Source organism: Podarcis tiliguerta (genome assembly GCF_965153285.1).
Source record: "Podarcis tiliguerta genome assembly, chromosome: 2".
Lineage (NCBI taxonomy): Eukaryota > Metazoa > Chordata > Lepidosauria > Squamata > Lacertidae > Podarcis > Podarcis tiliguerta.
In genome coordinates, this window is record NC_139535.1 from 88,170,164 (window position 1) to 88,189,717 (window position 19,554).

General features: G+C 44.7%; 2 protein-coding genes across 15 annotated transcripts in view; one reads left to right on the plus strand and one right to left on the minus strand.

The window, feature by feature from the left end:
- The first annotated feature begins 1,469 nt into the window (after window positions 1–1,469).
- GALK1 (galactokinase 1) lies at window positions 1,470–16,733 on the plus strand. Of its 2 annotated transcripts, none has more exons than XM_083429933.1 (8): window positions 1,470–2,050; window positions 4,381–4,570; window positions 7,060–7,179; window positions 8,742–8,877; window positions 9,408–9,589; window positions 10,925–11,075; window positions 12,132–12,294; window positions 13,754–16,733. In XM_083429933.1, exons 1-8 carry the CDS (start codon window positions 1,883–1,885, stop codon window positions 13,826–13,828), a joined length of 1,185 nt encoding a protein of 394 aa, XP_083286059.1. In that variant the 5' UTR covers window positions 1,470–1,882; the 3' UTR covers window positions 13,829–16,733. The 2 variants fall into 2 exon arrangements, with proteins under 2 accessions (XP_083286059.1, XP_083286060.1); XM_083429934.1 differs by lacking the exon at window positions 1,470–2,050 and adding an exon at window positions 2,085–2,575.
- ITGB4 (integrin subunit beta 4) overlaps window positions 15,473–19,554 on the minus strand; it is a 66,460-nt gene continuing 62,378 nt past the window's right edge. For all 13 annotated transcript variants that reach the window (XM_083429810.1, XM_083429809.1, XM_083429819.1 and 10 more), the window contains 2 exons: window positions 19,283–19,399; window positions 15,473–18,430 (listed from right to left, as the gene is read on the minus strand). In XM_083429810.1, coding sequence (XP_083285936.1) covers window positions 18,285–18,430; window positions 19,283–19,399 — 263 coding nt within the window. In that variant the 3' untranslated portion in view covers window positions 15,473–18,284. The remainder of the gene's footprint in view (window positions 18,431–19,282; window positions 19,400–19,554) is intronic.

Sequence of the window (19,554 nt, forward strand, 5' to 3'; positions counted from 1 at the left end):
TGTTCATAAGTGTACCAACCAAGCACTTAACATAGATCAGCACAGGAAGACCAACCTGAAATCATTTTTGAATCCCAAATGCTTTCTCTGCAAGGAGGGAGGGGGGTCAGGGAGCCTTCCCATTGTCTCAGGAATTGAGTAATCAGCATTTTAATGGGAGACAGACTATCAGGAAAGGCAATCAGGAAAGGCTATCAGGAAAGGCAATCAGATAGCCTGGCAGACAGGAAAAACAACACCTTTTCTGTGATGTAGATATGATGTTTGTGGGGGGTGGTCTTGGGTTACACCCCTTCTGTATGTATGAAGGGGCGGTGTTGAGCTCCTGGGCAGGGAATTTAAAATGTCTATCTAAGGCCTTGTACGCCATTGTTCTGGGTTCCTCCTTCTTTCCTGCGTGTGAGGGGAGCACCCTGTTGCAACAGATCAATAAAGATCAAGCTTACTAGCTGCTTTGCTTCTCAATATTCTCTGGTTGGCTTCTGTTATTTTCTCCTACCAATAGGGAACCTACGTAAGGACTCTATATGGGCTCTTGGATACCCCATAAGGGGAAAAGGGCACATTTTTGTTTTACAACGCAATCAACCCCAGCTAGCATAGCCATTGGTCAGGGGTGATGGGAGCTGGAGTCCAGCAGTATCCTGAGGACCACACATATTCTGGCCCTGGGCTACAGGATTCCAACCATGGTTATTTTACTGTGTTTTTAATATTTTTTTCCATAAACCACCATTATGTATTTGAAGAACAGAATGTGATTTTAAGTTTCAATTACATTTTTACCCCAAAAACTAAATAAACAAACTGAACAATTCTGGACTGGTTCATAACGCAAATATCCACTCCCCAAGGTTACCAAATTATAGAAACCTTGAGTGAGATGCTCCATATTTTCAGACCCTAGCTTAATTTTAAAAAATTAACAAGGGGGTGGGCAGGCTGGGAGGAAAAAGGCCTAATCCCACCTGCCATTGAACCTAATGTGTTTTGATTATATGCAATTTTTACTTCAGGCACTATCACCCTGAGGTAACCGCCTCCTAAAATGAGAGCTGCTTGTATAAGTAACAACAGTGCATGAGAACATGCCCTGTGTAGGGAGCATTATCTCCCTAGAGTAGAGAGGGAGAAAAGGCAAGCTCTGGCATCAGAGGAAGGCCTCAGAATCAGAAGGTGTGTTTGAGGAACCCCATGATTATGAATCCCATCTCTTAAAAACAAAATACCAAAGCCCCAGAATGGCATTTCCTCCGTGTCGCTGGCCGGCGGCCGCGAATTCTTTTTCCTTTGCTCGCTTACATGTTGGTACTCCTCCGAGAATAATAATAATAATAATAATAATAATAATAATAATAATAATTTATTTATACCCCGCCCTCCCCAGCCAAGACAGGGCTCAGGGCGGCTAACAACCAATAATAAAAACAAGTTGATTAAAATACAATTTAAAAGATTAAGATGCAACATTAAAACATTAGGAGGCAGCCTCTTCACAGGAGGAGAAAGGAAAAAGACAGGAATATTGGGCTAGCTGGAGGAGAAGCCGGTGTAACAACTTAGACGTTTCTCATTGTGAGTCGCAATCGTGGGAGAAAGACGAAGAATTTGCAGAGGCAGAGGCGGCAAGAGGCCTGGCGCCCCCTGGAGGTCAGTTGCGGCCGTCCATGGGCGGAGCAGCGGGCTCCATTTTCCCAGGACAGGAAGCGAGAGGCGAGCCGGAGAATAGACGGGCGGGAGCGCGGGCTACGCGGAGATCGTGTTGTTGTGCAATGTTGCAATCTTTGCTCTTCTTCCTCCCGGTTTAGGAGGCGGAGAGATCCGCTCCCTCCTGATCCTTTGCCTTCAAGCGGAGGCACTTCGGATTCTGGCCCCCGAGAGCATGGAAAGCCCAAGTGGACCCGAGCAGGGCTCGCTGCTGGCGGCCGCCCGGGGGGCTTACAGGACCTTTTTCGGAGGGCTGGATCCCCAGATCGCCGTGTCGGCTCCGGGAAGGGTGAACTTGATCGGGGAGCACACGGATTACAACCAGGGGTTCGTGCTGCCTATGGTAAGAGAGGGTGGCGCGCAGAAGGACAGACAGACAGACAGACAGACAGACAGAAAGAAAGAGAGGGGCAAATACTGTGCCCGGCTGTTCCTTCTTGAATCCTACAAATGCCGGTTTTCGCTAGTCACAATTTGGCGGAAGCGGAGGAGAAGAGAGCCGTCTTTTCTGAAAGCAACGCAGCAGCCTTTCTTGACCTGGGACTGACGAAGTTGCCTCGCCTGCCCAGTACAGAATTTTTGTTAGTTGGCAGGTTCAGTTGTTGGATCCATCTGCAGAGGCCCCCAACACAACCTCTCCAAAATATGTTTGATCCCCATGGGCGTAGCCGGGGGAAGCAGCTTTAAAACAATAGAAATACTTAACTGATCAATCACATCGGTTCTGCCCTCCTCTAACGAAAGTCCTGTCGTCGTCGTCGTCCCCCCCCCCCGTCAAAAATACTGGCTACGCCCGCATGTTTGATCCTATTAATTAATCACAGTTTCAGCGTGGGGAGAGATGGCTCTCTGAAGCCACTGCCCAAAGGTACGCAAATTCAGTCCAAAAAGCAAGAAACAAAAATACGAAGCTTTGCTTCAGTACCTGTTCCTTCAGGTTATTGTACCACTTGGGCTCATTCGCTTGGTCTGCTGTGAGTAGGACCTTGCACGGAATATAAAGGGTAAAGGGACCCCTGACCATTAGGTCCAGTCGTGACCGACTCTGGGGTCTGTGGTTTAACCCACAGTGCCACCCGCGTCCCACCGCACAGAATATAACCCATAGGATAAGTTAAATTCAGAGGCAAAAATACATTTGTTGGAAGATGGATACCAGACCAGATAACAATCTTCACTCCTTGAGCTCTACTGCAGGGGAAGTTATATTTGAGTAGAGACTCAAGCTGCACTTCAAGTCATTTTGGCTCCAATTGCAAGTCTTTCTAGGAATGACCTTTGGAGTCGGCATCCCATCATGGGGAAGCGATGTGCCTCTGAATATACTGAAGGAGGAGAGACAAACAACCAACAGAAAAAGGGTTATTGGCCTCAAACTTTTGTTTATGGGCTTGCTGGCTTGCATCTGGCTGCTCTTGTGAGATGTAGGATGCTGAACCTTTGGTTCCTCCCAAGTTTGGTTCCTCTTATATTCAAAGGGACCTCTCGTGTGCCTTTTAAAGAAAATATTGTTTATTTCCAATTTGCCCCCACCCCACAAAAAATTACTAACCTGTAAACCTACCTCATTACTTCAAGAACTGAAACAATCCCAACTATTCTGAAGCAGCAATATTTTTATTTTGCACACTACACAGCTGAGAGAGAGAAAATAAGCGTTTTTACCCCACACTTCAGCCACAAAAGGCTTCCAGATCAGCTTATGGTCAGTAATAAGACAAATCATCACAAGAAGAAACCTTAAATGTTTAAAAATCGGCTGCCTCTTTTCCACACACTTTTCAGCATTGTCAGTTTGCCCAGAAATCAAGCACATAGCTTAACGTGCAATATCTACCTCTATTCAGATTATATGTAGCCAAACTCTTAACTTTGTTTACGTAGAGCACTTCCTATCCCCAAACCTCCAAACATTATCCCTGTTGAAATAGATTGCTGTGTATATGTGTGAGAGATATCCAGAACATATAAGATGAATAACAGAGTCGGACATGACTAAATGACTAACCAACAACAAAGGCTGTACTCTATTAATTGTAAAGGTACATAGTTTTCCTCTGACCTGACTGACCACTGCTGCTGGACCTCGCCTGGATAAACTGCAGAGATTCCATGGACTAGGAAATGAAGTAGAAGAAAGTGCATTAAAGGGAAGGAGGAAATAGCAGCTCTTTAGGACCCAGGGATTTCTAACTCCTAATGTTGAAACAAATCACTCTTCAGTCACAACTCTGACTTCACTTGTTGGCTAAAAAATGGCTTTTAAAACCCCCTGCAAGAGCAGTTAGCCTGGTTCATCTGTCAGCATGTTTTGCTTCCAGTCTTTCTAAGCTGAGAGTTTGAGCTTTTCAGGCAGGGCTCCATGGATAACCCGGCCTTGTTTACAAGTCAGTAGAGCAAATCCACTGACTACATTTGATAGGTAAGCCCCATTTTAGCACCATGTTGCTATGAAGTGAGTATTAACGTAAACAAATATTCTTATTGACTAAAGTTATGGCATTGGGAACGTCTCTGTGTTCCAACATTCCTATGCCTGTTCCTGTTCTCCCATCTGCTCCCTGTTATCTGTACTCATTTCTAACCATACAAAACACCATTTGGTAGGTGGTTTGCATAACCCTTGTTCCTGTTTGGTATCATGAGGGATTCAGTCATTGTCTCTTCCTTCAGGCCTTGCGGATGGGAACCATGGTGGTTGGGAGCCCGAGAGAAGATGGAATCATATCCATAGTCACAACCGCACAGGGAGCAGACGAGCCTAAAAAGGTGACATTTCCAGTTCCCATGGAAGGTACCACCTTGGAGCCAGGAGAACCTCGCTGGGCAAACTATGTCAAAGGGGTCATTCAGCATTATCAGGGTAAGATCTAGACTCAGTTAGCAATTGAGGCGGATGTGCTGTTTGGGATGGAGACAGCCCTGTTAGTTTGTGGGTCATAATGGTGCCCACATGCATCCACTCGCGCGCTGCCACTCTTCTCAGTTGCCGGATAATAGCACAGTTCACATGCAGCATAAAATGGCTTGTCTGTGTCGACATGGTATCTTCAATAACTCAGCTCGACACCAGTGCTTCTAATCTATCACTCTTTATTTAGAAGCATAACAAACAGAAAAGAAAACCTACAGAATCTAGCTGCATGTTCACAGCTTTCTGTCTCTAACAAAAATGAAACTACATTGCTCACATTCTCAGACAGACTGTTCTCCAGAGAGAGCTCAGCCCCCACAGAGCACAGATCAAAGGAAAATGCCTGGATCATGTGGGCAGTGCACCCAGTGAATCAAGAACGCTTCCTGGAGTGTTAACTCTTGACTGTCCAGAACCACAACAAGCCCACAATGACATCACCTGCTGGAGATGAAAACAATCCCCCTACCCCCAAAAACCAACCACAACAACATGTGGATGGTAGACGTGTCAGTGATGATGAGAGTGAGGTGGAATATTTAATGAGAGTGAGGAGGCACATATTTAAAATGCTGTGAAAATGCTTTAAAAAAAAAAAGTTTTGAAAAATACATTGAATTTTCATGGCTCACTTTCGCCATCTAGTGTCACATTTGTATATTGCACTTTACAACACATTTAAAACGTTTTATTTGCAGCTGTGTAGCTGAGTGGGGAATGTCCAGTTCAGAATACACTATCCTAAGATGTTTATGGTACCATGGAAGTTTCTCCAAAAGCCAGCCTTCCCCTACCTGGTGCCCTGCATATTTTCTTGGGTTACAGCACCTGTGATCATGGATGCTTTAGTTGAGATTCCTGCGTTGCATGGGGTAGTGCTTAAGTAACAGAGAGAAAAAGAAGGGTGTACATCTCCACTGAAGCCGTAATAGCAGTTCTGGAAGGAAATATCCTTAATTCTAACTCAGCAGCCATGGAGAGACGCTACTACCGCTCAGTGCTGTGTATATACAAAAGGATTTTGTCATAATTTAATTGCTTTCAATAATTTCATACAGTGGTACCTCGGGTTAAGAACTTAATTCATTCTGGAGGTCCGTTCTTAACCTGAAACTGTTCTTAACCTGAAGCACCACTTTAGCTGCGCCACCGCTGTACGATTTCTGTTCTCATCCTGAAGCAAAGTTCTTAACCCGAGGTACTATTTCTGGGTTAGCGGAGTCTGTAACCTGAAGCATATGTAACCTGAAGCTTATGTAACCCGAGGTACCACTTTATTGCAATAATATAATATTTTTAAATAATTCCATACTGTTAGAGGACACTCTTTTGCGCCTGGCTCTGCTTTGTGGACCTCAGAATTCCAGGAAAAAATCAAAACAGAACCCACAAACCAGAAGTCTGCTCACTCATGTCTTATATTATGCAGCAGGATATTTTCTTCAGTGGTGCCAGGAACAGATCTGTGTTGAAGCTTTTTGAAAACGGACCTAGTGGCATGCAGGGTTTTTCACTGAAGCTGAGGCCTTATTAGCACTATGCATTTAAAGCAATTCTTTGAAGACCTAGCTTCCCCCAAGGAATCCTGGGAACTAGTTTGTTAAGGGTACTGAGAGTGGTTAGGAAACCCCTATTCCGCTCACAAAGCTACAATTCTCAAAGAGGTTTAACAGTCTGTAATGGTTCTAGGGGTTGCTCGTGCGTAAGCTTGTCCCAACCTCTGGCTGGGTTACCTGAGTGAACCTTTCCTGTCCGGGCAGCCACTCGCCCGTGACTGTCTCAGTTGCTGGCAGAATCCGTCAGTGGGCGTTTCTTAAACTTCTTCCAGCAAAGAAGCTCTTTGACGCCAAGTCTCCGCCTACTCTCCCTGCGCGGAAGCCTTCTGCGCAAGGAGGGCGTAGGCAGCGGAGGACCCTTCCTCTCCCCGCTGGTCCCCGGCAAGGAATCATGGGACTGCCTCGCCGATTCCCCCATCTGCCCCCCTTCTCCACTGGAGCTACGTTGATTCTCTTCCCCAGAAGACGGGCTGCCTCTCCCACTCCCGGGACACTCTCTGGGATCCCTTTGGAGCTTGCTCTCTCCCTCGGACACTGATGGCAGTTCCCTGACACAGTCATTCCCTCTTCCCAGAAAACTCTAGGAATCACAGCTCTGCTATAGGGGGATGGGGTCTCCTAGTGACTCACAATCCCCTTAAATGTGTTGTGCGGATGAGAACCAAATCATGCATTTCTAATTGTCTAGGTTTTACACAGGCAGCCTTATAAAGAAGTTTCCTTCTCAGTCTCATGAAGATAATCCAGTTCTTCAAAGTGGCATATCATGGTCAGGCCTGTAATTTAGTATCTATGCCTACCTGAACTATTTTAAAATCTTTTGTGTGCCATCTTGTTTAAAATATTTTGTTCTCTCCCTGTTGCTTTGCTATCCCTTTATAGCTGGCCCTCTCCCAGGCTTCAATGCAGTCATAGCCAGTAATGTTCCACTCGGTGGCGGTCTGTCAAGTTCAGCTTCCTTGGAAGTGGCAACATACACATTTCTGCAGCAGTTGTGCCCAGGTAGGAAACAAAACTGGTTTTAGTCTAGAACTTAAATACAAAAAATCCAGGGTCTTTTACTATCTACCATTTTAGCTAAGGGGAACTGGTTGGAGCATATTGGAACAAAGCTCAGTGATAGAACACAGACTTCATTGTGCCCTCAAATTAATACTTGGACTTGTTTCGATTAACTTCTGCAGAATAATTTATGGTACTTAAGTTAAAAACAGAAAGAAAAAGAGGTAATAATGAACTAATAAGGAGACAGTTTACCAAAAACAAAAAAGCACCGTGTTGAGGATGAAGGAAGTCAATTAGCAGAAAAGAAGAACTGAAATAATTGTGTGTGTGTGTGTATTATTGATTATTTGTTTTGTATAAGTTTTCATTATGTCTTATTTATATTTTGTTGTTTGTTTTTCTTTTGATTCTGTACTATTATCTTCATATTTAGTTTGACAAATGTGTGTGTATGTGTTGTAAATAAACTCAATAATAATATAAAAAAAAGAACACAGGCTTCGCATGCAGAAAGTCTTTGGTCCAGTTCCTGGGATCCTGAAGTCAGCAATACTGACTTAGACGGACAAGCAGTCTGACCTGGTAAAAGGCAACTTGCTATGTTCCTTTATTTCACGCATCTCTTTTGCTGCTGTTGGGAAATGATGAATTAGTTCAACATTTGGTTTAATCTAACCAGACCTAGCCTAATCTAGCCTTTGTTCTTCATTCAGTTCTGGAAGTTAAGCATAGTTTAGGAATAGCCTAAAACAATAATATGGAGCCTGTGGACCTCCAGATGTCATTGGACTCCCATCATTCCCAACTAAGTTGGCCAGTGGTTAAGGATGCTGCTGCTGCTGCTGCTGCTGCTGCTAATAATAATAATAATAATAATAATAATTTATTTATACCCCTGCCCATCTGGCCGGGCTTCCCCAGCCACTCTGGGTGGCTTCCAACAAAATATTAAAATACAGTGGTGCCTCACAAGACGAAAAGAATCCATTCTGCGAGTCTCTTCGTCTTGCGGTTTTTTTCGTCTTGCAAAGCAAGCCCATTAGCAGATTAGCGCTATTAGCGGTTTAGCGGCTATTAGCGGCTATTAAAGGCTTAAGGGATTAGCTGCTAAAAGGCTATTAGCGGCTATTAAAGGCTTAAGGGATTAGCGGATTAGCTGCTAAAAGGCTATTAGCGGCTTAGATCAGCTGTTAAGCGGCTTAGCGAACAGCTGTTAAGCGGCTTAGGGCCTTGGGGAAAAGGGGGGGGGGACCCAGGAATCGCAAGACATTTTCGTCTTGCGAAGCAAGCCCATAGGAAATTCGTCCTGTGAAGCACCTCCAAAACGGAAAACCCTTTCGTCTAGCGGGTTTTCCGTCTTGCGAGGCATTCGTCTTGCGGGGCACCACTGTACTGTAATACATCAAACATTAAAAGCTTCCCTGATGGGATTTGTAATCCAACAACACTTGAAGGGCTGCAGGTCCCCCAGCCCTGACATGATGCCAAAAGTTGGCACTCTGTCCATTGCACAGAAGTACTAATCTGCCTGTGAATGTCTCTCCTTTTCGTTAACACAGACGATGGGGATCCTGTAACTAAGGCCTTAGTATGCCAGAAAGCGGAGCACACCTTTGCAATGATGCCTTGTGGCATCATGGATCAGTTCATCTCTGTGATGGGGAAGGAGGGCCATGCCTTGCTGATAGACTGCAGGTCAGGACATTGCAATAGCGCTAGAGGAAATGTAAGCATACATCTCTCTGTCCGCCATGTGATACCCAAAATCTTCCTGACAGACGGATGGCAACAGCAACAAAGCATATAGTGTATGAGTCAACTTGGGGTGGTGGGAAAGCATTGCTAGGGCATGGCGAGTGGTGGTGGGAAGAGTTAACCCCATTCTGGAGCTGTGGCCCTTATCTGAATGGGGACACCCCCAAAGCTGCTATTGGCTACATTGTTAAGGGATGGGAGAACCAGCCATGGATCTTTTGCTATCTTGCCTAGTTTAGGCACAAAATACTCAGAAAAAGAGATGCTCAGCTGTCAAGAGGGGTCTCTACCCTAAAGTGTACGTAACCTAAAACCTTCCTGCGTAATGGAAAGCTAAAAGGAGAAAAGTGTTCTCCTTGAATGTAGTGAGCTGTAAAAACATTCACATACACATAGAAGCTTTGAAATGCAGGATGCAGGTTTAAAAAGCTCCCTGCAGCTTCTACCTTGTTGTGCTGTCTGATTTCCAGGTCGCTGGAGACTTCCCTGGTGCCTTTGGCTGACCCAGACGTAGTTGTACTCATCACCAACTCCAATGTGCGGCACATCTTGACAGGAAGTGAATATCCCACCCGTCGGCGCCAGTGTGAAGAGGCAGCGAAGGTGCTTGGCAAGGGAAGCCTGAGAGAAGCCACTATGGCAGACTTAGAGGGTACGTATTGTTAAAATACAGAAGTCTGTCTGTCTGTCTGTCTGTCTCTCTGTCTCTGTGTGTGTGTGTGTGTGTGTGTGTGTGTAGGGGACGTGTGTGTGTGTGTAGGGGACATAATGGGTCCCTGCCTTCAAAATTTCTTGAAATAACACACCTCTATCCCTGAGCACGTAAAAGTGCAAGTAGATAAAAGTTTGAAAGCACATCAAAGTGCAAGTAGATAAATAGGTACCACTCCGGCGGGAAGGTAAACGGCGTTTCTGTGCACTGCTCTGGCTTGCCAGGAGTGGCTTAGTCATGCTGGCCATGTGACCTGGAAGCTGTACGCCGGCTCCCTCGGCCAGTGAAGTAAGATGAGCGCTGCAACCCCAGTCGTCTGCGACTGGACCTAATGGTCAGGGCTCCCTTTACCTTTACCTATCCCTGAGCAAAGGGGAATGGACAACAGGGGGGCAGTGATCTTGATGGGTCCTTGAGAACATAGTCATGCAGAAGGTGCCATAATTTTTGAGTTGTATGCAGGAAAATAATGGTGCAAGCAGAACAACTTTTGCTGGCACAGCAGAACTTCTCCTACCTCTCTTGAAACCCCAACTCACCCCAGATCTGTTCTGGGGGTTCCCCCAATGGTTCGGAGCAGATTTGGGCAGTGCAAAAAAAAAGAGAGGGAAAGTTACATTGCACAAATGGAAGTTGCTCCACTTGTTCAACAACTTCGTTGGATTTTTCACCAATCTGCTGTTTTTCTTATTAAAAGACAGACGGAGGAGAAAGTATAAATGTTTATAAATTGGAATGTAATTAAGAATAATTGTATATTTAAGACGTGTGTAACTCATAGTATTTTAAATACTAAAATATTCTCAAAAAGAGAGAGGATGGTGGCTTTCAAATGTTCCACATTCTCAGATATTTTGTTGGGGCTGGTCTGCTCATATATTTGTAGTTTATATGCATTATATATCTAGCAATTCCGCATAGAAAATGCTTATTTGCTTTGTTCCCTGGCTAAAAGGAACTTTTCCGTTATCTTTTCAAACATTGCATGAAACCAGAGTTTATTGTACTGCATCTCTATTTTTGCCTTTTCCAGGGTTTTCTAGGAACGTATGATTATGAGTCCCACTGCCATGAACAGAAAACCCATCAGCACCTCACTTTTAAAAGATTTTTCTTCATCCCAAATGTAATACGGATTGCTTATTAACAGTGTTAATTTCCGTGCTGCTTTTGCTGAAGCATTGGATGGTCTGAAACTTTGCTTCTAATTCTCCAACCTAGCCTACCTGTCTGAACATTGATATTTTTCCCCTCCCCATTTTTCATTTTTTGCAGCTTCTAAGGCCTTGCTAAGTGAGTTGGTGTACCGGCGAGCCAGGCATGTCATTGGGGAAATCGAACGCACCTCCCGAGCTGCAGAAGCACTGCAGTCCAAGGACTATAAGAGATTTGGGCAACTGATGGTGGAGAGTCACAGTTCCTTGCGGTAGGCAGTTACCCAAAAGATTACACAAAGGATTCCCCCCCCCCCCCCGTTGTGCTCAGGTTCTCTTGTGGGTTTCCCTGGTTGACCACTGTGATAACAGAGTGCCTTGGGATTGATGCAGCAGGGCTTTTCTTATGTTTGCTTCAGTATTCTTGATTTTTCAAAAATAAAAATTACAGAATAAGAGTCATTTTAAACATGATCCTAGATTTCAGCATGTAGGTCTGCCCTGCATACATGCAATTTCGCATTACACACACATGCCTACAAGCCACAAATGACTCCAGCTACCTGGCACATGCATGCTCAGTGATGTAAATGTGTGTAGAGTGGTCCTATGTGGAAGGGACTTCTGTGTAGGAATTTTTCTGTGTGCGAAGCAGTGTTAACACTGCGACTAAGTAAAATGACTGTAGTGTTGTGAAACCTGATTCTGAAACCCTCCTGAGCCATGAAGCTCACCGGCTGGCCTGGGGAAAACCTCTATATCTCAAGGCCATACCAGATAATTGATTCAGGATCCATCTGTCAATAGAATACTTCTGGAGGATATTGCATTTTTTTCTGTACGTAAACTACGTTGGATTGTCGCTTCATGCAGAACCTTGTTTCAGTATACTCCTAAGAAGTTTTTTGTGTACTTCCCTCCCCCAATACAACACTTCCACCATCAGGCACCTGTATTGTATATGGAGCAAAGAGTAGCCATAGCCTGTAGACAACCATACACATCATGGCAAACCCAGGCTCGCAGTCACATAACATGGGGAAAAGGGCTCTGATTTGGAGAGTTGCCTACCATGTAATCCAGGTATTAACAAGCACCTATTGAACAGCGCCTGTGACATCATAGTTTAGCTTCCTGCCCAGCTTGTCATTTTTAAACCATTTTTGAAGGATGACCTGTATTTGCCCCCCCCCCAACTTATTTCAGTAATTCTTTGGAAGAATGCTGCCCACGGATGTCCATCCGGCTTCCAACAATCACCCCCCGCTTTTGTTTGGCAATAATAGCCTTCACATCTGGGGGGGCTGACTCACTGTTTTTCCCTGCAGAGATGACTATGACGTCAGCTGCCCAGAATTAGATGAACTGGTGTCTTTTGCTTTGGAGATCCCCGGAGTTTACGGCAGCAGAATGACTGGTGGGGGATTCGGAGGCTGCACTGTTACTCTGCTTGAATCTGGCGTAGCAGAAAAAGTCCAGAAGCATATCAAGGTATGTGACATAGACACAGAACAGTGTTTATCACAATGGGGTGGGCAGTCTTCAGGCTGATCAGAGCTCCTGGAACGCTGGGGTCTCCCAGCCAGGCATGCAAAACAATGTCTCAGTGGGACTGATGTAGAATTCACTGGAAAAGCAACAACAACCTGCTTCATTTTCCTGCAAGCAGTTCAGCTGTCTAATCTAGGGGAAGGAGAGCTCTTTGCTGTTGCTGTTGGTAAACCATTTGGACCCTTCTGATGTATTGCATGTTACCTGGAGATCTGCCAACAGATCCCTGTGCTGCTCTGCCCTTATCTACAAAACACAGACAAGTGCTTCCTGATCCTATAGTATGCTAAGCCTCATCTGTACAGTCATACCTCGGGTTACAGATGCTTCAGGTTGCATTTTTTCGGGTTACGGATCCACCGAAACCCAGAAGTACCGGAACGGGTTACTTTTGGGTTTCGGCAGTTGCGCATGCGCAGAAGAGCCGAATCGCAACCCATGCGTGCACAGATGCGGCGCTGCAGGTTGTGAACATGCCTCCTGCACGGATCACATTCGCAACCCGCATGTCCACTGTATTTTCTGCCTATCTTTGATCTGACCTGGGAGTACCTTTGAGCTGGACTGCAGTTACCCTTGCAATTGTGTCTGTTCCACAGTTAAACACAACATAATGAAAGAGAGAAGCTTCTTAGCATTGCATTCCATATATAGTCAAAAGTAGTTGCGATGGTAACAGTTGTCATGTATTGAAAAAGACAGAACCGCACCAAATATAGGGTGGTGTGTGCCTTTAATGTTAAAAAAAAAAGATATGGAACTTAATTTGTTTTTAAGGGGTGGAATATGCTGGTGAATAGTGCCAATCTTCCCACAGTTGTTTCTTTTAAAGCACTTTTTCCCCCTTGGCTGAGCTTAAATACTGGAAATCACTTTGTGTGCAGGGCCGGCCCTACCATTAGACAGGTTGAGGTGTCTTGTGTCAGGTAGATGGTGGTGTCCCCTAAGTTAGCATGCTATATTCTGGGAGATGGTAGAGGATGCTGACCTTTCCCTAGTGTTGATGTAAGGTTCAATTGCTAATCTGGTTAGTTGGTGTGTGTTCCATTTGGTCCTCTCCCCCAAAATAGCTTGGGGAAATTTCCTAGTGCTGAATTTCCTAGTGCTCTGCAAGAGTTGGGCAATCACCCCTCATCTGCACATCTTTTTATTTTTATTTTTTAAAAATCTCACCTCTAGCCTACTTCTTCTTTCTTTACCATAAGGGCACTTCTGTGGCCAAAAACATACAACTGCCCTTTGGCTATGCTGTAGTTTTATGAAAAGGTGTGGAATTGCATCATTATAGAGTTCCATACCACCATCCGCCCTTGAGGACTTTTTGTTTTGACGTATTTTGTACTCACTGCTTATTTCAGACAGTTGCAACACCTGACCTTTTTTTTTTTTAATCAATTAGGAAAAATACAGCAGGACAGCCACCTTCTATTTGACACAGCCTTCTGATGGAGCCAGAGTGCATCCTCTGCAATGATCCAACTCCCAATCCCAACCCTGACAGAGCAAGGGTTTTCTGTTGCCCTGGTACCGACGACACACAGCACTGCAAAGGTCAGAGCCAGCTTCCCTGATCCATGTGCCTGAGACTCCAGTCAAAGACTTCCAAATTCTGATAAAAACTTGAACTCTTTCTTGTCTCTCTCTCTCTCTTAAATCTGGTTTTTACATGTAGAACCTTCCAGTCTGCTCTACTGAACAGAGGTCTCTTCTCCTGACTGTTTTACATTACGATTTGTGGCAGGGAATCTGTTCTTCATGTGAGGCCAGAACAGGCCTATTTTGCTGTGCTGTTTTGTGTTGGAAAAGAGTTGAGGATAGTCAATACAGCCACCATCCTTCCTCTACTTCTGGTTCCTGACATAAAACAAATAGTATGATTAACTGAATTTCCCTGATGATTGGTTGGTTGGTTGGTTGGTTGGTTGGTAGTTCGTTCAGCCTCTTCTTTGTAAACTAAAGTAATAGAAGAAGCCTCAAGAACAAGAGTCCTTCATTTACACCTCACAATGTGGCAAGTTATTCATCTTCCAACCTAAATACCACAGATGGAATCCAGTGTTGCATGAGCAAATTTATGATTATGTGTTTTTCTTGGAAGTTACCTGTGATTTTACTACAAGGAAGAGCTACCTTAATTATTAGAAACTCTGCAATCCGCTGCATGTCTTCTCAGAATTAAGTCCCACTAACTTGATGGAGGCTCAGTGACTGTTCTGCTTTCAAAATACAGTGGTACCTCAGAAGTCGAACAGAATCTGTTACAGAAGTCCGTTCGACTTCCAAAACATTCAGAAACAAAGGCACGGCTTCCGATTGGCTGCAGAAAGCTCCTGCAGCCAATCAGAAGCTGCGTTGGACGTTCGGGTTCCAAAGAATGTTCACAAAGCAGAGCACTCACTCCGGAAGCCAAATCTTCGAGTCGCAAGGCATTCGTCAGCCAAGGTACTACAGTACAGTAAAAGTGCCCAGGCTAATTACACTTTTAGAACTCCGTGGCTTCTATAACTTGGTGCATTCTATAGTGATACAAATAACCCTGTCACACAGCACAGTTCAGCTGCTTTGGCTGTCCATAGGACTGGGGACAGCAGTATGCAATGCCATTCCATCTATGGCCAGTTCCCTCTCCTGCCATAGCACTATCCCTTATGATTCCAAAAACATCCACTGTCATTTAAGCTGCATCGAAACTTCTCACATCAAGGACATGTAGGTGGGACTGTCAGAATCTTTTTGTAATGAATCTATAATATGTATTGCAGTTGCAAAACCTGGGGAGGGTTATTCCCCCCCCCCCCGAAGCAAAAATGTGACCTTTCCCAGTGGGCTGTGATTTTTATAGGCTGTTATCAAATTAGCTTTGAAACCTGTGCCGTTTGGCTCAAGTCTTCCATTCTTAGACCTTTTCAGCATTTAAGTGATTTTTTTGTTTTTGTTTTTTAGCTACGCTAGAATTTTATGCAATATTTTGGTTCTTGAGCCTGATCCTATTGAAATTAATGTGTGTAGGCCTGCCTAATTTTATATAGGAGTGCAGCCCTACTCTCTCATTAACACCCACAGCTGCTAGCCGCTTTCACATCAGACACACTTGGAAATAAAAAGCCTTCTGCGATCGTAGAGGAAAAATGTTTAATAAGTGCAATAGAAAGCCATCTGGTCCTGAATGCCAGTTGTCAAAACACTGCATATGTATTAAATGCCACCAATCCCTGCAAGCCAGAATGTGGCTATGAAATGTAATTTACATTCTATTGTGGTTCTTCTGTTAGGTGAGTGAAAGCATACAATCCCTTTCAAAACTTGTGTTAAAACTGCTATGCTGCTGAAATCTGGCCCATCAAACACCTTTAATGGGCTCTTTGGTTAATATTAAAGCCTGTGGTGCTCTCTTAGTGAAAAGAACTCGTAAGAAGCTTCAAGAGCCTGTGACCAAAGTGACTTTGCAAAACGATGTAATGCAAGAACTGGAGATACAGACATTTCTAACAACACACTCTGCTTGGGTCTGAATACAAAGAAGCCATGAAATAGCACATTTTATTGGCTGAGTTCTCTAGCATCCCATGAAAAGAAACCCCTTTGGGGGCAGAAGGTCCAGTGACTCCCCTGTTGTAACTCTCCCTGTTGCGATGAATGGGTCAGTGGGAAAACCCAACATTAGATTACAAGGGACCTGACTTGGTATATTGGGACAGAAAGTTGAAGGCGCCATTTACCTTAGCTTCTAAAACTATGCTGCAGCAGCAGCAGCCCTGGATTCTTTTTGTGTTCTCTCTTGTTTAGCTAAGTAAAAAATTATTTGCAGTTGATCCTCTGCTGCTAGCACAGATACTTATCTAAGGTCCTGTGGCAAGGCTGGCCAAAATAGAAGCGAAGGGCAACAGCTACCTGTTCTCGCTGTGATGAAACTCACAAATCAATGGTTTACAAACTTCCTGCCTTCAGGGAATTTTGTGAGCAAACAAGCCAGTGTGGCAAACAACATACATCCTCCATAGAACCACAGCACATTGCAGAAGATTCTGAGGCATGTTGATGGTTTGGTGCACACTGGCAATGCTGGTTCCTTTGTGTGAGAACCGGCACTATCAAGTGAGCTGGCTGTCTTTTAGGGGAACTTGCCTGCATGCCTGAAGAATTCATGGGTAGACTTCTGACAGTTTCCTGGAACATGGTTTGACAACCACAGCATTGTGGGAGCAACCATGCAAAATGTCAAATAATGGTGTTAGGTCGATACTCTTCCAATGATGCTAAACACACACAGTGTGAGAAATCATCACACTGATAGGAATCAAAGTACCTTGCCTGCTCGTCATTTCTCTCTAGCTTCCTCATGCCTTTTTAGCAAGGAGTAAAATGTTGGTACAATCAGATTGTGTGAGTTGTCTGTCTTCTTTGTCAAATCTGCATATGTATAAATAAAGACCTACAAACAAGCAAAAAGCTTTCACTCCCACTCCTTTCTAATGAAGGTGAAGTGAATGTAAACAAAGGCAGGTCTGTGGTTATACTACAACTGTCTCTAGTCAGAATTCCATGTATTCAGTTCCTACCTTGATTCTGCCTTTAGTTACCTACTGGTAGTCATCCCCCACCCCTGTTGATATACCCTCGGGTCATTCTGCAAAAGCCACTGCTTCTACAGCTCAAGCTGTGCATGCAGCAAAAGGTAGTGGTAGCACCATCACAGTTGTACTGCCTTGTGGATACTGTAGTGTTGACTACAGTATCAATGCAGTGTGGCTGAATGAAAGTACATGGTGCAAAAATATGTGATGCCTGTGTTATGCAGGCTCTGAAGGATTAATTAAATCCTGTGCACTGTAATTAAATCCTGGCCACTGGCGAGGAGGCAGGAAGGGTAGCATTGCAGTGGACTGGACTAATTGCCCTTCCAACCCTGATTCTAAGGGCAATCTGAAATCACTGAAGTTTGTTATGTCCAGACACCGAAATGGGCCAATGATGTAAATCAGCATGCTATGCTTGAGCTACTGATATGGGCCAGTGAGCCACCACTCACTGGGGAGTGAGGAAGGACTCAGCAACAACTCTTAATATTGTTGGTTTTGGTTATTCAATACGAAATGATATCATTCCAGGGGGTTCTTCCAGCAAAGGCATTAATGGATTATAAAGCTGTGCCAAATATTTATTTTCTATGGTAAGGAGCAGAGGTTTAGCGCCTGGATTTTGGCTCCTTATTACATCTAGGATAAAGGACCCTTTGTAGAACAAAAAATAGTCATATAATATTTTAAGTAAGATTGTGCATCGTATTTTAAGGAGCACTGTATTGTCGGTGATGCTATGCAACTTAAGGTACTAAGCAGTTCCTACAGGACCACACCTAAGCAGCAGGGGTGTCTACACACCAATGTAGGAAGAATAAGGACAATTCCTCTTCTGTGCTGCACTTACAAAGGAGGAGGACAAAGTTGCAATTCCGTTCCTCCCCTGGAGGTCTGGCATGCCATTTGTTGATGGGGTGGGAGTGTGGGGACAGAATGACTTAGGAACAGATCAAAACGAAACAAGCAGCAAAAGTGAAAAAGGTTTGGTGAGGATTTAAAAAGCAAATTCAGTTGTGTGTAGTTAAATCTTCCAGCGTGTGATATCGGAAAGCAGCCAAGCGAAGCATGGAAAGAGTCAGGAGCTCGACTCAAAATGGAACTAACCAATAGCCCTTCACAGCCAAGCATCTTGCTAAAAAACTCTTTTCGGAATGTCTTTAGGGTGCCACCTGGAATGCATGCAGCCTCCACTCGCGGGTATCTCAAAGCAGCATCCAGTATTTTCATTAGAGTTGAAGCAATGCAGTGGGCACCATGAGCCTCAGTCCAGGAACTGATCACAGAGCAGGCCTGCTTGAGGTCACCAGCTATTGAAATCCAAGTGTCCCTTGGGCAGTTTGCCTCCTCCACTCAAGCTTCATAGAACTGCCTCTCTGTCTGTCTGGAGAATGTCCCGCTGCTGTTAGACATCATGGTTCTGGTGACAAATTCATTGGTGACCTGCTTGGTGAGGGTGCCGCCACTCTCCACTCGCTGAGTGGTCAGCAGCATGCCATCTGGAACAAAGGGACGAAACAAAGATTGCGTCAGCAGCTCAAGGGTCTGTCTGTGTGAACATGTGCACATGTGGTCATACATATGAACAGACCTGTAGAGACGAAATCTGTTTAGCAGGGTTAGAGGTGCAGTGCTCAGTGGTGTGTGGGCTTATACAGGGATGCTTGTGTGTTTTGGGCCAGAAGCTGGGGATTCTGAAGCTGCAATTGCCACCTGGGCAGATGTTTTTCCGCCTGAGATGAAATACAAGATGAAACTCCCCCCCCCCCCCCGGAATCTGACTAGGAGGGCAGTTGAATCTTGCTTCAGCACCGCTGATGGGACAACAATCTTCATCATACCTGAGGGAAGCGTGCTAGCTGAGGAGGTGCTAAGGAGAAGGGGGATACCTGAGGCACCTGCCCCGCTTTGCCTAATGGTAGGGCTTGCCCCAACTGCCACGTAAAGGTTCTGCAAACACTTGATGTCAGAATGGAATGAGATTTAAATGTGGTTAATTTCAGACAGGCATCCTTTTTGGCCTCTTTTGTACTGAGAAGGTAGTCCTAGCTGCATTCACATGAACTAAGACAAACTAGGTGTTTCTATAGGGCTTAAATATAGACAGAGCTATTCCTGTACTGTGCACAGATGACTGGCAGGAGTGGATTCTCTACAACATGCTCCACACCTGGAGATGCCAGAGATTGAACGAGGGACTTCCTCCATGCCAAGCCACTGAGCTACGACCACTTCCAACGCATGTTTTGCCTGCTCTAGAATGGATCCTGGATTGCTGCCCATTTATGTTACCCCACAGAACTTGTTGAGCTCCAAACCCAGCCCCTATTCCCACAGTGCTTCTTTCTTACCTGCGTATAAAGGATCCAGTGGGGAGTGAGTGATGCTGGTTTGGGTCCTGTATTCTGTGGGGAGATTGTAGACCTCCTCTCTGGTGAATTGCTGTGTTCCAAACTGAGAAAAGGCCCCTGAACCAAAAAGGGTATATTAGTTTACTTGTATTTCAGGGTCTGCTTAGTAAGAGGAATTTTTTTGTACCTTTTAATTTAAATACAAGGCACCAGAGAGCCTGACACATACGCACCACCTCCTTGACCAAACCAGAAAGGAAATTATAAGGCTG